General features: G+C 42.5%; 1 protein-coding gene across 1 annotated transcript in view; it reads left to right on the plus strand.

Moving 5' to 3' along the window:
* Positions 1-15,928, plus strand: part of RAD21L1 (RAD21 cohesin complex component like 1) — a 30,615-nt gene that overhangs the window by 11,391 nt on the left and 3,296 nt on the right. Inside the window, exons 5-11 of the mRNA XM_067468268.1 lie at positions 419-604; positions 2,079-2,177; positions 2,842-2,946; positions 4,045-4,274; positions 5,101-5,188; positions 8,312-8,424; positions 9,402-9,497. Of these exons, the coding sequence (XP_067324369.1) occupies positions 419-604; positions 2,079-2,177; positions 2,842-2,946; positions 4,045-4,274; positions 5,101-5,188; positions 8,312-8,424; positions 9,402-9,497 (917 nt within the window). The remainder of the gene's footprint in view (positions 1-418; positions 605-2,078; positions 2,178-2,841; positions 2,947-4,044; positions 4,275-5,100; positions 5,189-8,311; positions 8,425-9,401; positions 9,498-15,928) is intronic.

The following is a 15,928-nucleotide window of genomic DNA, read 5'->3' on the forward strand; positions in this document are numbered from 1 at the left end:
ACAATGTCCTTCACATTTTGTCCCTGATCACATTTTAAGCTTCCCATTTTAAAGGGGAAAAAGACACAGTAAACATATTTCTCATTGAGTTCGATAAATGTTTCTGATTCATGATCTAACTTTAACCTATGATTTATTTATGTATTTATTTATTTACCCTATTTCTACCCCTGCTTTCTCTTCCCCAAGGAGAACTCAAGGCAATTTACATGTGGCAATTATTCAATGCCTTAAATACATACAACACTAAGATTATTTTAGCCTTAGCAGCTTTGTTTTAAAATTCTGACTTCTTTTTAAACTTTTTTTTTTTAAAAAAAGATACATTTGCTAGAATAACTTTTTCAAGCTTTTGGAGAAAAATCATTTGTATTTGTCCTAAGAAATTATCAGTAACCTTTCAAATGTGTCTTCAAAGGTGATGAAACTGAAATACCAAGGCAAGGCAGCTTCTTAAATGACAGCTTACTGACTGGTTCCGGTGGTTTCTTGCTTGACCACAGTTTTTTGAGCTTTTCTGGAGACAAAACTGCATTAAATGAAGAGGCATCTGTCTTAAAGCATGATGGATTCGGAGATGAAGGGGCTGTTGAAGATATGATTGGTATGTATATAAAAAATCCTTTTATGAGCAAGCCAAACTGAAACAGATGTCACATATACATGAGCCACTTTTCAGAATTATTATTCAGACCTGCACTTTTTATTATCTACTGTCTTTATCTTGCTCTTCTGGGGTTTTAGCACAGAGTCTTAAATTCTTTAAATTTTTAGAGTCTTACATTAAAAATACACATTCTTATTATTACTATTAATTTCCCATCATTTCCAAGTTTTGAGTTCAAAGCTTATGTCATTTCTCTAATAAAATACAGAGCAGCTTTACAATCCATTTTACAAGCTCAATAATTATGCATTGGATAAACCATTATTTCCAATTTCCTTCTTTGTTTCACACAGGATTACCACTTCCTACTAATGTACTGATTAATGGCTGGGATACAAAGATCTACTCTAAGCATATACACACAGCATCACTTATAAACGGAATATTCTCTTTGTCTCTAAATTAGTTGGCCACGTAACAAAGAAAGCTGCAGTTTGAGAATTGCAAGCTTGAAAGTCCTTTAGTGCTCTGCACAAGTCATGTATTTATTAATCTTATCAGGAGCGAACCAGAGGTACAGTTGAAATGTATTTAAAAAAACAAATCATGTGATTTTTTAAAATCCCAGGCAAGAGAGAGACTAGACAGTCTCCATGTTCTCTGGCATTGAATTTATTAGTGGTAAAGACACAGCTAGTCCCATATTCAGCAGACATACACTTGTGTAAATATCTTTCATGTGAGATGTGGGGGTGTTGGCCTGACTGGAATCTTCTTCCAGCCCAATTAGAGTGACTGTATCTAGTTCTTGGAGAAGCTCTGCGTGCTCAGAGATAGTTGTTTGTACCTCAATCATGGAAGAGGGTATTGCTCCACAGCCCCCTTTATGTGTTTGAACACATGTAGGTTATGCATCAGGATCATCCTGGTAACTTCCCAGGAATAAACACACACCATCCAATGGTGAGTGGTAGGAACGACAGGAAAACAAAGACTAGTGGCTTATATCAATATGTGAACATATCTGTATGCATAACAATGGGGGAACCCACAGATGCTGCAATAACTCATTTAAAAGTAGCACTATCTGCCTTAGGGCAAGCACTCAAGAATAAATGGTGCAAAATTTCAAGGCAGGGGTGTCATTTGGATAGCATAGTTCCATCTGGTACCATTCTAGCTCCCCCTCATCCCACCCACTAAAAATGGTTGAATCTGAAACACAAAAATGTTGAAATACTTCCTTCCAGATCTGCCATCCTATATTAAAATTTTGGTTTAAAGACACAGAATTAAACTCTGTCCCGTTTGTTCTACAATTGTGTGTGTGGGGGGGGGGGGGGCGTATTCCGTTTTGTAAACTGCCCTGAGTCATCTTTGGGCTGAGAATGCGGTATAGAAATATAGTAAGTAAGTAAGAAAATAAATTCCAAAAACATTATGTATAATGTTAATTTTATGTTATCTTAAGACAGTGTGCTTGGAGGAGAGCAGCATAGCCTCATTGAACTCTTTGGCCCAGAGGAAGAAACTCCTTTAATCCCAAAACCTACAACTGATGATATAGCAGGTGAGTTTGTAACTAATTTGGTGTAGCAGCAGCAAACTTTGGCAAAGAAAAAGAAAGATATTGTTAACTACAACTCCCAGGATTCCATAGCATTGAGTTATAGCCAGAATTCTACAGTGAAAGCGGTAATGGAAAAGCAGGTCTCCATTTAAGCGAATGTAAGCAGAGGCAACACCGGGATATGTGAGAGATACTGATGTCCCAACCTGCACTGTTGAAATTGCAATGAATAAGGACTTAGGCTAGAATTTTCTCCAAGGTTCCTTTTAGCATTATCTTTCCAAGAAACCACACACTCAGGCATTATCCACCAGCTGTTTCAGGCTGGAACCTCTCATTCTTCCTCCTTTCAAAGCGAGGCTCTTTCCCTAAACTGCCAAATATTCATATGCCACATTTCTGCCCTAAGCCCATCAGAGTTTGAAGTAAAATAGTGGCTTCATGTCTCTCTCCTCATGTTAATTAACAATGCTGTTATGAATGTTCACTTTTCTTAAGCCATTATCAATCTGTTAGCTAAAAGTTTCAGAATGTAGACCAGAGAAATCTCTTTAGATTTGTCTGTCACACTCAGTGCCAATTCTTTTAATTCATGAGAGAGCAAAGAATATATTTTTATAGCACAGAATATATTTTAACAGCATTGTGGATTGGTGTTTTATAGATCATTCAATACCTGACCAGGAAACTAGAAGTCCCCAAGTAAATGAAACAACACTGTTTTCCAATGAAGAAGAAGGCTTTGTGCTTGAACCAATTGATGAAACAGGTTAGATTGACTAAATGTTTCTTCTGGGGTGGTAGGAGGACTATAACAATGCTGCATTATTACTATACACACACACATATATACATACACATACACACACACACACACTTTTCTCTCCTAAAAAAGAATGTACAATGTAAAACTCGTCTAATAACAAATACAAAAAATTGTTTTGTTTTTAGTACTTTCCAACACAAATGGTCTCTTTCTTATTTCTTAGTAATTTTTATAGATGACTTTACATTTGCCTGAAAAGTTGATATTTGTATTGAATATTAACCAACATTCATGTGTTCCCTAGAGACATTTTGTGGCAGAAATTTCAGAAAACCTGAACAAAAAATACAGACATTTGATCACATTAGTTCTCCTGGAAAGTTGTAAACAGTCCCCAGTTTCAACCACCTTCTGTGTAGAAGCTTCTTTTATACAAAAAGAAACACACACAAAATATTGGGTCAAGCGTTGTCCCATAAAATCTATTGTGTTGTTTTGGTTACTTTTCCCCTCACACAATAAGGGATGACAGTGATGCAAAATGCACTTTTCATCTCACTTGGGAAAATGCTTTCTGATTCTAGTGATATTATTAGTCAGAGTAGTTGGATATTGTGGAATACCTTCAATTTTGCATTTACAAACATGTCTATAGACATGCGCCATTTTTATACAGTGCAATCCATTGGCTTTTTCATTGGAATCAGAGGATGTCTCAGACTGAAGCTTTTTTATTTCCATGTACTAATTTATTTCCGATACCAAAGCTTTGTTAGCATTACAAACATAATTGCAAAACTCCTCCAAAAATGCAGAAAATGTGAATTTGTTTTACCTGAGATAATTTTTTTCTAAAAATCTCCATGTCCTCTACTGCAACTCTGTGGTTAACTTCTGCCAGAATTGATAATAGAGTCTCACTGGAAATTCCTAAATAGACTAATATTCAGATTTGCAAATAATCAAATCCGTAAAAGTTAAACCTACAAAAATGTGAAAGACCAACTGTGCAAGCTACAAGGAACAAAGCTGAGTTTATCATACCCTTAGAGTTCATTGGGTTGGTTGGTAATATGTCACTTGAATGTTCCTTGTATTTAGGTCTCAAAAGGAAGCAAAGAAGTAAAAGAAAAAGGAAGTTGCTTGTTGATGCGGTGAAAGGGTTAAGCAGAAATACTATAGCAAACCAGCTTATGTGCTACAAGGACACTGTAACTACATTGGATATTGCACCTCCAACAAGGAAACTGATGATTTTGCAGGAGCGGGGTGGTGTGAATAAACTCCTGGAAAGATCTACCCAGTCTTTAATTCACGAACATTTGCTAATGGTAACAATTTGTGACTGTTAGTAGGTATTTCATATTTGCTGTTTAGCCCATGGAAACGTCATCATGATAATTGTAGTGTTACGAGACTTTTAGCATCTTCTTGTGTCTTACCAAACTACAATGCCCAGGATTCCACAGCATTTATCCATGGCAGTTAAAGTGGTATCAAGTGCCATTAATTCTTCAGTGTAGATGCACCCTTCAGCAAATGTAAGCGATTGTAGTTTCCCCAAACTCATCTGTTTTTCCCTCATCAATAACTTCTGCCATCTTGAGCACACTCAAATGGTGTTTGGTGACATGTGTCCCAGTTTTCATCTGTGAAATGTCAGAAAGCATGGTCCAGAGTGGAGAAACAAATTTGTTAGTTGGCCTGAAATTGCATGATCCCTGTAATTATCCCCACAGAATACTGTATGATAATGTTGGCATTCATAATAATGTTGTCATTGCTTATACTCTTGGGATACCAATAGCAATTCCATGAAAACTTGCTTTTTCAATAGATAAATTTCTGAAATCAATGTGTTCCCTGTTAATGCTACTCAGTTTACAGATCACTCAGTTTTGCAAAAGCTAAAGTCTATAGACTTGTTATGTGGATTACTGTTTACATGGATTTGCCAAGAAAAGAAATACATAGTTTGGGGCTCCAATTTGAAATACATGAGAACTACATACCAAGCCAATAAACTATATTCTTTAGGTCCCAAAGTTTGGCCATATATGAGGGGTGTCATACTTTTTCCTCTTCTGAACCTTTTACTTAGTGAGTAGCATGAAATTCATATTCCAGAATTGCATAAAAATGTCTGTGTTCTTACAGCTGTTTACAAGAAGTTTCAGGAATGGAAGAAAAAGTTTGCAGCAAGAAGCTGAAGTAGAAGAAAGAAGCAAAGAACAATATATCAAAGGTGGGATTCTTGAATTTTGTACATCAAAATTCTCAAGAAAAAAGTCAATTGTTTCTCTTTCAAAAATGGGACTTTTTACTTTGATTTTTCAGTCTTCCATTTCAATAAGAGTATCCATGCAGAATAACATTAATATCTTATATCCAGTAATGTTATGCTTGTGGTGGCCTGTAGTCTAGAAGATACATATTGGAACAGTTCACAAGGTATAAAAAGTAAAGGTAAAGGTTTCCCCTTGACATTAGGTATAGTTGTGTCTGACTCTGGGGGGTGGTGCTCATAGAATCATAGAATCATAGAATCATAGAATCATAGAATCAAAGAGTTGGAAGAGACCTCAAGGGCCATCCAGTCCAACCCCCTGCCAAGAAGCAGGAATATTGCATTCAAATCACCCCTGACAAATGGCCATCCAGCCTCTGCTTAAAAGCTTCCAAAGAAGGAGCCTCCACCACACTCCGGGGCAGAGAGTTCCACTGCTGAACGGCTCTCACAGTCAGGAAGTTCTTCCTAATGTTCAGATGGAATCTCCTCTCTTGTAGTTTGAAGCCATTGTTCCGCGTCCTAGTCTCCAAGGAAGCAGAAAACAAGCTTGCTCCCTCCTCCCTGTGGCTTCCTCTCACATATTTATACATGGCTATCATATCTCCTCTCAGCCTTCTCTTCTTCAGGCTAAACATGCCCAGTTCCCTAAGCCGCTCCTCATAGGGCTTGTTCTCCAGACCCTTGATCATTTTAGTCGCCCTCCTCTGGACACATTCCAGCTTGTCAATATCTCTCTTGAATTGTGGTGCCCAGAATTGGACACAATATTCCAGATGTGGTCTAACCAAAGCAGAATAGAGGGGTAGCATTACTTCCTTTGATCTAGACACTATGCTCCTATTGATGCAGGCCAAAATCCCATTGGCTTTTTTTGCCGCCACATCACATTGTTGGCTCATGTTTAACTTGTTGTCCACGAGGACTCCAAGATCTTTTTCACACGTACTGCTCTCGAGCCAGGCGTCCCCCATTCTGTATCTTTGCATTTCATTTTTTCTGCCAAAGTGGAGTATCTTGCATTTGTCACTGTTGAACTTCATTTTGTTAGTTTTGGCCCATCTCTCTAATCTGTCAAGATCGTTTTGAATTCTGCTCCTGTCCTCTGGACTATTGGCTATCCCTCCCAATTTGGTGTCGTCTGCAAACTTGATGATCCTTCCTTCTAACCCTTCATCTAAGTCATTAATAAAGATGTTGAACAGGACCGGGCCCAGGACGGAACCCTGCGGCACTCCGCTCGTCACTTCTTTCCAAGATGAAGAGGAAGCATTAGTGAGCACTCTCTGTGTTCGTCCACTTAACCAATTACAGATCCACCTCACCGTAGTTTTGCCTAGCCCACACTGGACTAGTTTCCTTGCCAGAAGGTCATGGGGGACCTTGTCGAAGGCTTTACTGAAATCCAGGTACGCTACATCCACGGCATTCCCCGCATCTACCCAGCTTGTAACTCTATCGAAGAAAGAGATCAGATTAGTCTGGCATGACTTGTTTTTGATAAATCCATGTTGACTATTAGCGATGACTGCATTTGTTTCTAAGTGTTTGCAGACCGCTTCCTTAACAATCTTTTCCAGAATTTTGCCCGGTATCGACGTGAGGCTGACCGGACGGTAGTTGTTTGGGTCGTCCTTTTTTCCCTTCTTGAAGATTGGGACCACATTGGCCCTCCTCCAATCTGCTGGAACTTCTCCCGTTCTCCAAGAACTCTCAAAGATGGTTGCCAATGGTTCCGAAATGACTTCCGCTAGTTCCTTCAATACTCTTGGGTGTAGTTGATCTGGCCCTGGGGACTTGAACTCATTAAGAGCGGCCAGGTATTCCTGGACGACTTCTTTCCCAATTTGGGGTTGGATGTCCTCCAATCCCTCATCCACTCCATCTTGCTGAGGTTGAAGACTCTCTTTTTGTGAGAAGACCGAGGCAAAGAAGGCATTAAGTAGTTCTGCCTTTTCCCTATCCCCTGTCAGCATTGCCCCATCTTCTCCTCGAAGAGGTCCTATCACCTCCTTGTTTTTCCTTTTTCTACTGACATAAGAATAGAAGCCCTTTTTATTGTTTTTAATGTCCCTGGCAAGTCTGAGCTCGTTTTTTGCTTTAGCCTTGCGGACCTTTTCCCTACAGGTGTTGGCTATTTGTTTGAATTCTTCTTTGGTGATTTCTCCCTTTTTCCACTTCTTGTGCATGTCCCTTTTGTGTCTTAGCACAGTTAGAAGTTCTTTGGACATCCATTCTGGCTTCTTTGCACTTGTCCTATTTTTTCTCTTTGTTGGCACGGTTTGCAATTGCGCCTTGAGTATTTCACTCTTGAGAAATTCCCATCCATCCGTAGCTCCCTTGTCTTTTAGTATCTGTGTCCACGGAATGCTGCTCAGTGTTTCCTTCATTTTTTGGAAATCAGCTCTCCTAAAGTCCAAAATGCGGGTTTGACTTGTCTTAGTTTCGGCCTTCCTTTGTACCTCAAATTGCAGGAGCACATGGTCACTTGCCCCTAAGGATCCTACCACTTCGACCGCATCGATCAGGTCCTCCGCATTTGTTAGGATGAGATCAAGAGTAGCCAATCCCCTTGTTGCCTCTTCTACCTTCTGGACCATGAAATTGTCTGCAAGGCAAGCGAGGAATTTGTTGGACCTTGTACTCTTGGCCGAGTTTGTTTTCCAGCAAATATCAGGATAGTTGAAATCGCCTATGACTACTACATCTCTTTTCTGTGCCTGTTTGGTCAACTGTTGGCAGAAGACTTCATCAAGATCTTCCTCCTGGCTTGGGGGTCTGTAGTAGACGCCTACAACGACATCTTTTTGAGTCCCAGTTCCCTTGATTCTTATCTCCATTTCTAAGCTGAAGAGCCAGCATTGTCTATAGACGCTTCCAAGGTCATGTGGCCAGCATGACTGCATGGAATGCCATTACAAAGTATGTGTGTGTTTTATAATGTAAATCCCTTGGGAAAGGACAAATTTGCAAAAGCTCTTTGACTGGTACCTGCATTTCATTAGTATGGTAATAAATAGTGCTCTGGACAAGACGTTAATAGCCATTTTCTTTTGTGAATTCATTTTATTGTCAGTGCAGAATCAACAGCAGAAGTTTCAAATAATTTGCAGGACTTGGTTCACCTGGAAATTCAACCAGTTTTGGAAAACGGGGGAGATGAAAGAAGTAATGCTATAAATTTTGAAACTACAGTAAGTATTTTCAAAACAAATTGATATTGCTATGCTAAGACAATGTACAGGAGTGTTTCCATTGAGACCCTCATAGAGTATCATAACAGGTTCATCTACTTAATTATATTTCCAGATAAGAGATGAAATGGGATTTTAAGAGGAACTTATTTTAAAATTGCATTACAAGGGTGATATATTTTATGATGATTTTTGCTGAAAATATTCACAACCACCATGAAAATATGCATGACCACCATGTCAGACTACACAGAGAAGCCATTGAAATCCACAAGCATGTGGACAATTTCAACAGAAAGGAAGAAACCATGAAAATGAACAAAATCTGGCTACCAGTATTAAAAAACTCAAAAATTACAACAGAGGGGAAACAAACAGGCACATAAAATCACTCTCAACAAAAGATTCCCCCCAGGCACTTCCAAGCCATTGAATGCTAATCAAGGTGATCAGCTGAAACATTCACACCTAGCCCCAGCAGACAAAAGTCCTTTGTCTCACCCTGGTCATTCCACAGATATATAAACCCATTTTTCCTACTTCCAACAGACCTCACTACCGGCGAAACATCAGGAGAGAATGCCTCTAGAACATGGCCATATAGCCTGGAAAAACCTACAACAACCCAAATATTTATTTATTTAATTAATTGCATTATTTCTACCCCGCTCATATCAGCCCAGAGGCAACTCAGAGCGGCGTAATTATTTTTATAATTATTTTTATAATGATATACTAACCTATAACTACTATCCTGTTCTTACAAGAAAAGCAAATAGATTCCATAGTTAAACTTCTGCATCTCTCATTTGAGCAATGAGCTGGTCTTTAAAAGCTTTTGGGGGGCATACAGAAAAGTGCTGTGTACCTTTAATTATGCATCTGCTGCTGAGTAAGGAACATATGGGCAACTCTTAACAGAATCACAATTAAATTCTGTTTGCTAATACACTCTTTTTCTCTCCTCACCCTATTAGGAAACTGTTGAAATCATGTCTGCTTTGTCCAATGGTTCTTTCACGGACTCCTCTGTAAGACAACAAACTGAGATGAAGCAAACTACTCTTGAGCATGTAGGTTTGATTATTTATTCCAAACACAATTTATACAAAATTATTAGACATTGGTTTTAAACCGCTTCCCAGGTGTGGGAATAACATGTTTCCTGTCGTAGTCCCTGTGAATACGCACATATGGTATCTCTGCGCCTGCGCAGTACAGCTTTCGGAACCTTCTAGAAGTTAAAATAAACATTTTAGTCCCCGGCTAGCCCCGCCCACCCCCCTCGAGTATATATAGCCCATGGGCGGGGCTAGCCACCAGTTTTCTCTTTTCCGCCGCTTTAGCAGCAGCTCTTGAACCTTCGCTCCTGACTAGCTCTTATTGGACTGCCTTCTTTTGTATCTGACTGCTAACTGCCTAAGTATCTCATATTTTTGATTTATTGTTTATTTATTTGTTTGTTTGTTTATTTATATGTCTTTGAGAGGGACATTTATCGTGGCCTTGTTTGGTGTGTGAGGTGTTTACTCCTCTAACGAGGAAGGATCATGAGTCTAGGCTCGAAGCCACTCTCTATCAAAGAGCCCTTTTGCCTTCAGACCCCCTGAAGTGCTAGCTGGCATCTTCTTTTCCCTGTGGGGACAATGCTTATCCTTTGTGCTTTCTGAGAGCTAAGTGGCAGTGCCGCAAAAGAAAAAACCAAGGCGAAAGGCTACCTAAAGGGCAGCATAAAGGCCAAGGCGGAGGACCGCCAAAATGACTGCAAAAAAGCCAAGGCGAAAAACTGCCAAAATGGCTGTGAAAAGGCCCGAGGCAAAAGGCTGCAAAAATGGCCGCAAAAAGCCTAGGGCGGAGGACCGCCAAAATGGCTGTGAAAAGGCCGAGACAAAAACTGCCAAAATGACTGTGAAAAGGCCGAGGCAAAAACTGCCAAAATGACTGTGAAAAGGCCGAGGCAAAAACTGCCAAAATGGCTGTGAAAAGGTTGCCAGCATGGCCGCAAAAAGGCCAAGGCGAAGGACCGCCAAATGGGCCATGAAAAAGGGCAAGGTGAGAAACCGCCATAATGGCTGTGAAAAGGCCAAGGCGAGGGACCGCCATAATGGCCGCCAAATGCTTCTGGAGCAGTCGACCCAACAAAAAGGGCGGGAACTGCTTCTGTTATGGCCTCTACTTCTGTGCAGTATGCCGTATCGGCTTCGGAGGGAGAGAGTGAGCCTGCCCACGCTGCTGCCCTCGAGCTGCAGACTCAGCTTGCTGGGGGAGCGCCCCCCTCGCATGCGCATCCCACCCCGGGGCGCCGAGGATATAATCGATACCGGCACTTACCGAGCCCTCTCTTATGAATTTATCAGCTGCCGGTATTGAGGTTAACTAATGGATGCAGGGCCGATGGCCCTGCTCCTGGCATCGGGGCCTTCCCTCCCTCCTGGCTCCGCCTCCCCGGGATCAGGGCGCTGTTGGCGTGGGAGTCCCTTTCTGCAGCGCCCTAGCTGGGCGTCAAGACGTCATGTCGATACCGGTCAGCTTCAGGGAGCAGGTCAGCCTCCTCCTCCCCCTCCTTTTCTCCAGAGAAATCACGGGGGAAAGGTTTTGCACATTCGCACCGCTCCTGCTCCTCCTCCTCCAAATGGGGAGTATTTGCCTGGGACCCATGCAGCAGGGTTATTGGCAGTTATCCCTACAAGGCCAATAGATCTACGCTTCTCCCCACGCTCCTCCCCTGATGCCTTCTCAGGGGCTGCCTAATTCTCTACATACCTTCCACGTGTGGGGAATATGCAAAGGGATTTTTTATCTGCCTGCTAAACTGATGAGCATGGCGGCAGCTCAAGAAGCCTCTTCGTTTTCAGCTTCTGCAGGGGTTTCTACCTCCAATCAAGCTGCTATCCTCCTTTTGGTGTCTGTGCAGATGCCTCCCTCGGCTCCTCTGCCTTCCTCCAGGGGGAAGGCATTTGCTGTTGCACAGGAGGGAGGATTGAGTAGAATTAGTTTGCAATTAGTTGCTCCAGCAATTAAGTGGCCCACCGCCAGCTGGAGAGGGGAGGGCGCCAATCTTGGCCCTCCTGGCGGCCACTGAGCTCTCGCTACCGGCTTTGAGTCCTTTCCACCCCTGCCGTCAGCCCCGTGCGTGCTAGACCATTCTCCCTCCAGGCTTTTCAGGGGAGAGTCCTTCGATACCGTGCACCTAAGTGGCCATCTAGTGGGCACTCACGGTACTGCACCAGCTGATCTTTCCTCACGGTTAAAGAATCTGATAATGGATTCAGGGCCATGGTAAGTAGCAGCTCCACATATCTACAATTTTTGGATACTGCCAAGACTCAGAGGTGTGGAAGGCCAACTACGCATGGATACAGAGCCCATACACATGGATGGCCAACTGAAAATTTATTGGAATGCTTCTGTGAACCAGCCTGAGCCCCTTTGAGGAGATGGTGGCAGGGTTCGAATAAAGTTAATATGTATTGTCATTGTGCTCATATCATATAATGGGCTCCCTCTGGTTAAGGCTAGCAGCTGGACTTAGCCCACTTGTTTTTCCCTTCTACTTAGGGAAGGCTTGCAGACAGTATGGTCCTCTAATCATGACCACCCTTCTCCAGTCCTAAATTTAGGATGGGAAGACTGTCTTCAAATGTATACATATGACTATATATCTTTTCTCTTATCCTGTCCATTGTTAAGAGGCATAATATATCCAAATGCTATTGCTGCTGAGTATATTCTGTTTTATGCTATTAACAGCACTCTTCCTTCCTGTGATGTCACATGACATTGTTCCCAGGCTGTTGATTTTGCCCATGATATCTCAGTCTCCAGTACCCTGAAAAGTGTACAAGGGTATTGGAATAATGATATATTTACTCATCTCCTCTCTTACTATTGCTGTTTCTCAAGCTAGATATGCCATATCTTCAGCACTCAATCATTGGCTTCTTCTATTATGATTTTTTGCTGTCTTACCCAGATGTATTCTGTAAATGGATGCCACATTGGCCTGGCACCTTGCCAAAGTAGTACCATACAGCATTCTTTACATTTCCAGTTTTATAGCATTGCGTGCCATGTCTTACCTCATGTGCACAAGAAGAAGAATTGTTTAAATCTACAGACAATGCATTCATTGTTGCCCGTTTTTGCTCTGAAATTATTTAGCCGCTTGCGTTTCACTTGGGTTAGTGTATTCTTTCTCATGTTGGGCTTTTGAGCACTCCTTTGACAACCTCCTGTGTAGGCCAGGTTGTTGGTTCTGGGCTGTCAGCCTTTACCTCAGTCTGACGGAGGTTAACCCCAGAGGCCTGGTGCTAAGGACTATCAGCTCATGTCACCTGCCTTCTCTACCTGTTGGGGAGAGACCCAGGCCTTGTCACTGACGCCTGATTGACCACCGGTATCAATTAGTGCACTTCTTTTGCACTTTCTTCAGTTACTTCTGACTACCTAGAGGGAGGGTGGCTAATGTGCCATCCTGAACCTAAGAAACATCAGCTGATACATCCGTTTTTCCCAAGCCTTGGATGATATCACTTCTACTCTTCTTTCTCTGTCTCTAACGGCGCTCCATGCAGTCATGCCGGCCACATGACTTTGGAGGTGTCTACGGACAATGCTGGCTCTTCGGCTTAGAAATGGAGATGAGCACCACACCCCAGAGTCAGACATGACTGGATTTAATGTCAAGGGACATCCTTTACTTTTTTAATGATGTTTCATTTGCCAAAACTGATTTGAGGGATGTTTGTCAGTAGGTTCCTTCCTTCACCATAGGGGACCAGTACTGTGTTTTATGCATGGCAGTTTGGTCTCATGACTGGTTTTTCATGCTTTCCCCGAGTCACCTCAGTGAAATTACAGCTACCTGTGTATTCATAGCTGACTACTGGCAACTAAATCGAAGCTTCTACTCCCTTCTCATATCTGGTCTATGTGGTTTTTCTTCATATGACCTTAACTACGACCGCAACACTTCATGCAGGGCCCTATTCTGGCCCATACAAGCATGTTTTTCTTTTTGTTTTATTACCTCAGTTATGATCCTCACAACCACTTCGTTGGTCAAACCATCAAGCAACAGTTTGACAACATCAAGTGCAGTTTGTCCTTCGGACCAGGGAATATCCCTAGAATTCTAACTGTGGATTCCTTCCTTTTGGATTTGGGGATAGACATTCGATGGGCCTTGATGCCCAGGGGACCTGGCACAGGATGAAGGCCACCAGACAACTGAATTCCTTTAAAAAGCTACGAGGTGAACAGGGCGTGATGTTACTCGAACCATCGCTGTCAGGGCACATAGTCCAAACCCTCACAGGTAACATCACCACCACATTCTGATAATCAAGTAAGATGAGATACACTCTCTGCTTCTAATATTTACCTTTCATCTAAGGAACTGGTGCATCGACAGAAGGATCCACCTTGTGCTAATATATCTTCCTGAAGCCATGAATACGTTAGCCGACCACGTAAGCAGGGCATCTTTCTCCCACTTCAGACCAGGAGGCAATCTGGAGATATATTTAGTCGTGCATCCCCTTTGTTCTGTGTGAGTCAGCCCCACAACCAAACATGGGGCCATTTAAGGGAGACGTTCCTCTTTGCCTATTCCCTCCATTCCCTGTTGCGTCTCTATTGGTTCTCTTCGCAGTTGGGTGGTGCCCAAATTGCGAGTGGATAATGTAGGTTGAATCCTCGTTGCGCTAGCCATGCTTCTTTCCCCTCGTGAGATGCTCCAGGATGAGCGGATGTACCTCTCCAACCACTCAGATCTCTTCATGCCCCAGGAGGGTTGAGGTCCCCATTCCAAAGTACATCGTCTAGACTACAATTTGAAGGATATGGCTGATCAGTGAGGCTGAACCCATCTACCCTTGGCACAGCCACTGAGGACTATCTTAGGGACAGCCCAAAGAGCCTTCTAAGCTCTGTCACTTAAATTGGACCTGGTTTCAGCCTTTTGCCTCCCTAGTGAGTTTGATCTAGTCTCGACCTTGATTTTTTCTGATTCTGTTTCACAAGGAATTGGAGGCGACTGACCAAATAAACAACAAATTTGTTGTATCTACCCTTCCTCTTTCAGTGCTACATTGTGGCCAGGGCCTGTTTCAAGAGGAACTAGATTCTCCTGTCATGTTCTTGGACCTCTGTTAGTCCATTTCATCGAGAGCTGAGGAATAGGAATGTTCTGTTGCCTTTTTGGCCCCATCTTCGAGACTGGAGATAGTGCTTTCTGGTTAACTAAGTTTCAGTTTGGGGTTTCTGACCTTACTGATATGTCCTATCTCATGGGAATGGCTTACTGGTACCATTGTTTTGCTGTGTCTTATGTAGGAGTTTTCCATGCTATCTTGGCATGTAATATGAGTGAGCTTTGGGCAGATGAGTCCTATTACGATTTACTATGACAAGATCATGCCGCATATTGATGCAACTTTCTGCCCAAGATAGCCTTCCATTCCTAGTTTTCTCCAAGATCGTCCCTTTTGGTTCGGTTATTACACTCTGTGCCTTTTTATATAGTTCAACAGGACTCTTTTAAATGCCCCAGGCTGTTTCTAAGGTACCAGGAGAATGCCAGTGGCCTCCTGGTGCTCCTGCAAAATGGTCTTTGGATCATGTCATGGTTTATCTAGCTTACCAGTTGAATGGTTGCAATTCACCTGGGTAGGTCCAGGATCACCCCACTGGATCTGTGGTAACTTCCACTGCCCTTCTCAGGGGTTTTCTTCTGAAGACCTCTGTTGAACGGATGCTTCACCTAGTCCATATGTCTTCATCTTGCACAACAAGGTTGATGACCACTGTTGTAAAAGTGTATCCTTGGGCAGGGCCATCTTTTTCTCTTCTGTGAAGGGTTATTCCACGAAGTCGTCATCCACTTCTATGGCTTTCATGAGGGCTTGCAGCTGGACCCAGTTTGCCATGCTGCTACATGGTCCACGCTGCTTAGCTTGGTGTCCCACTACAAAGTGGACATCTCTTCCAAGAGGGGTGTTTCATTTGGAAGGGCAGTCCTCTTCTCTGCGGTGGCATGACGCCCACCAGCCAGGGTTAATAGCTCGCTAGTCTACCATATGTGCGTATTCACAGGGACTACGACAGGAAATTATAGGTTGCTTACCTGTAACCGTAGTTTCCTGAGTAGTCACCTGTGAATTCGCACATCCCCGCCCGACCTCCCCTCGAGTGTCATGCCCCGCCTTCCTGCTGCTTTGCGGCGGAAGAGAACTGGTGGCTAGCCCCGCCCATGGGCTATATATACTCGAGGGGGGTGGGCGGGGCTAGCCGAGGACTAAAATGTTTATTTTAACTTCTAGAAGGTTCCGAAAGCTGTACTGCGCAGGCGCAGAGATACCATATGTGCGAATTCACAGGTGACTACTCAGGAAACTACGGTTACAGGTAAGCAACCTATAATTACAGTTGGTACTGCGAGCTGACAGAAAATAATCCCTGACAACAAAAATGTCATTTGGGTTCCTTTTTTGTTTTGTTAAGC

Source organism: Anolis sagrei, chromosome 4 (genome assembly GCF_037176765.1).
Source record: "Anolis sagrei isolate rAnoSag1 chromosome 4, rAnoSag1.mat, whole genome shotgun sequence".
NCBI classification, from domain to species: Eukaryota; Metazoa; Chordata; class Lepidosauria; order Squamata; family Dactyloidae; genus Anolis; species Anolis sagrei.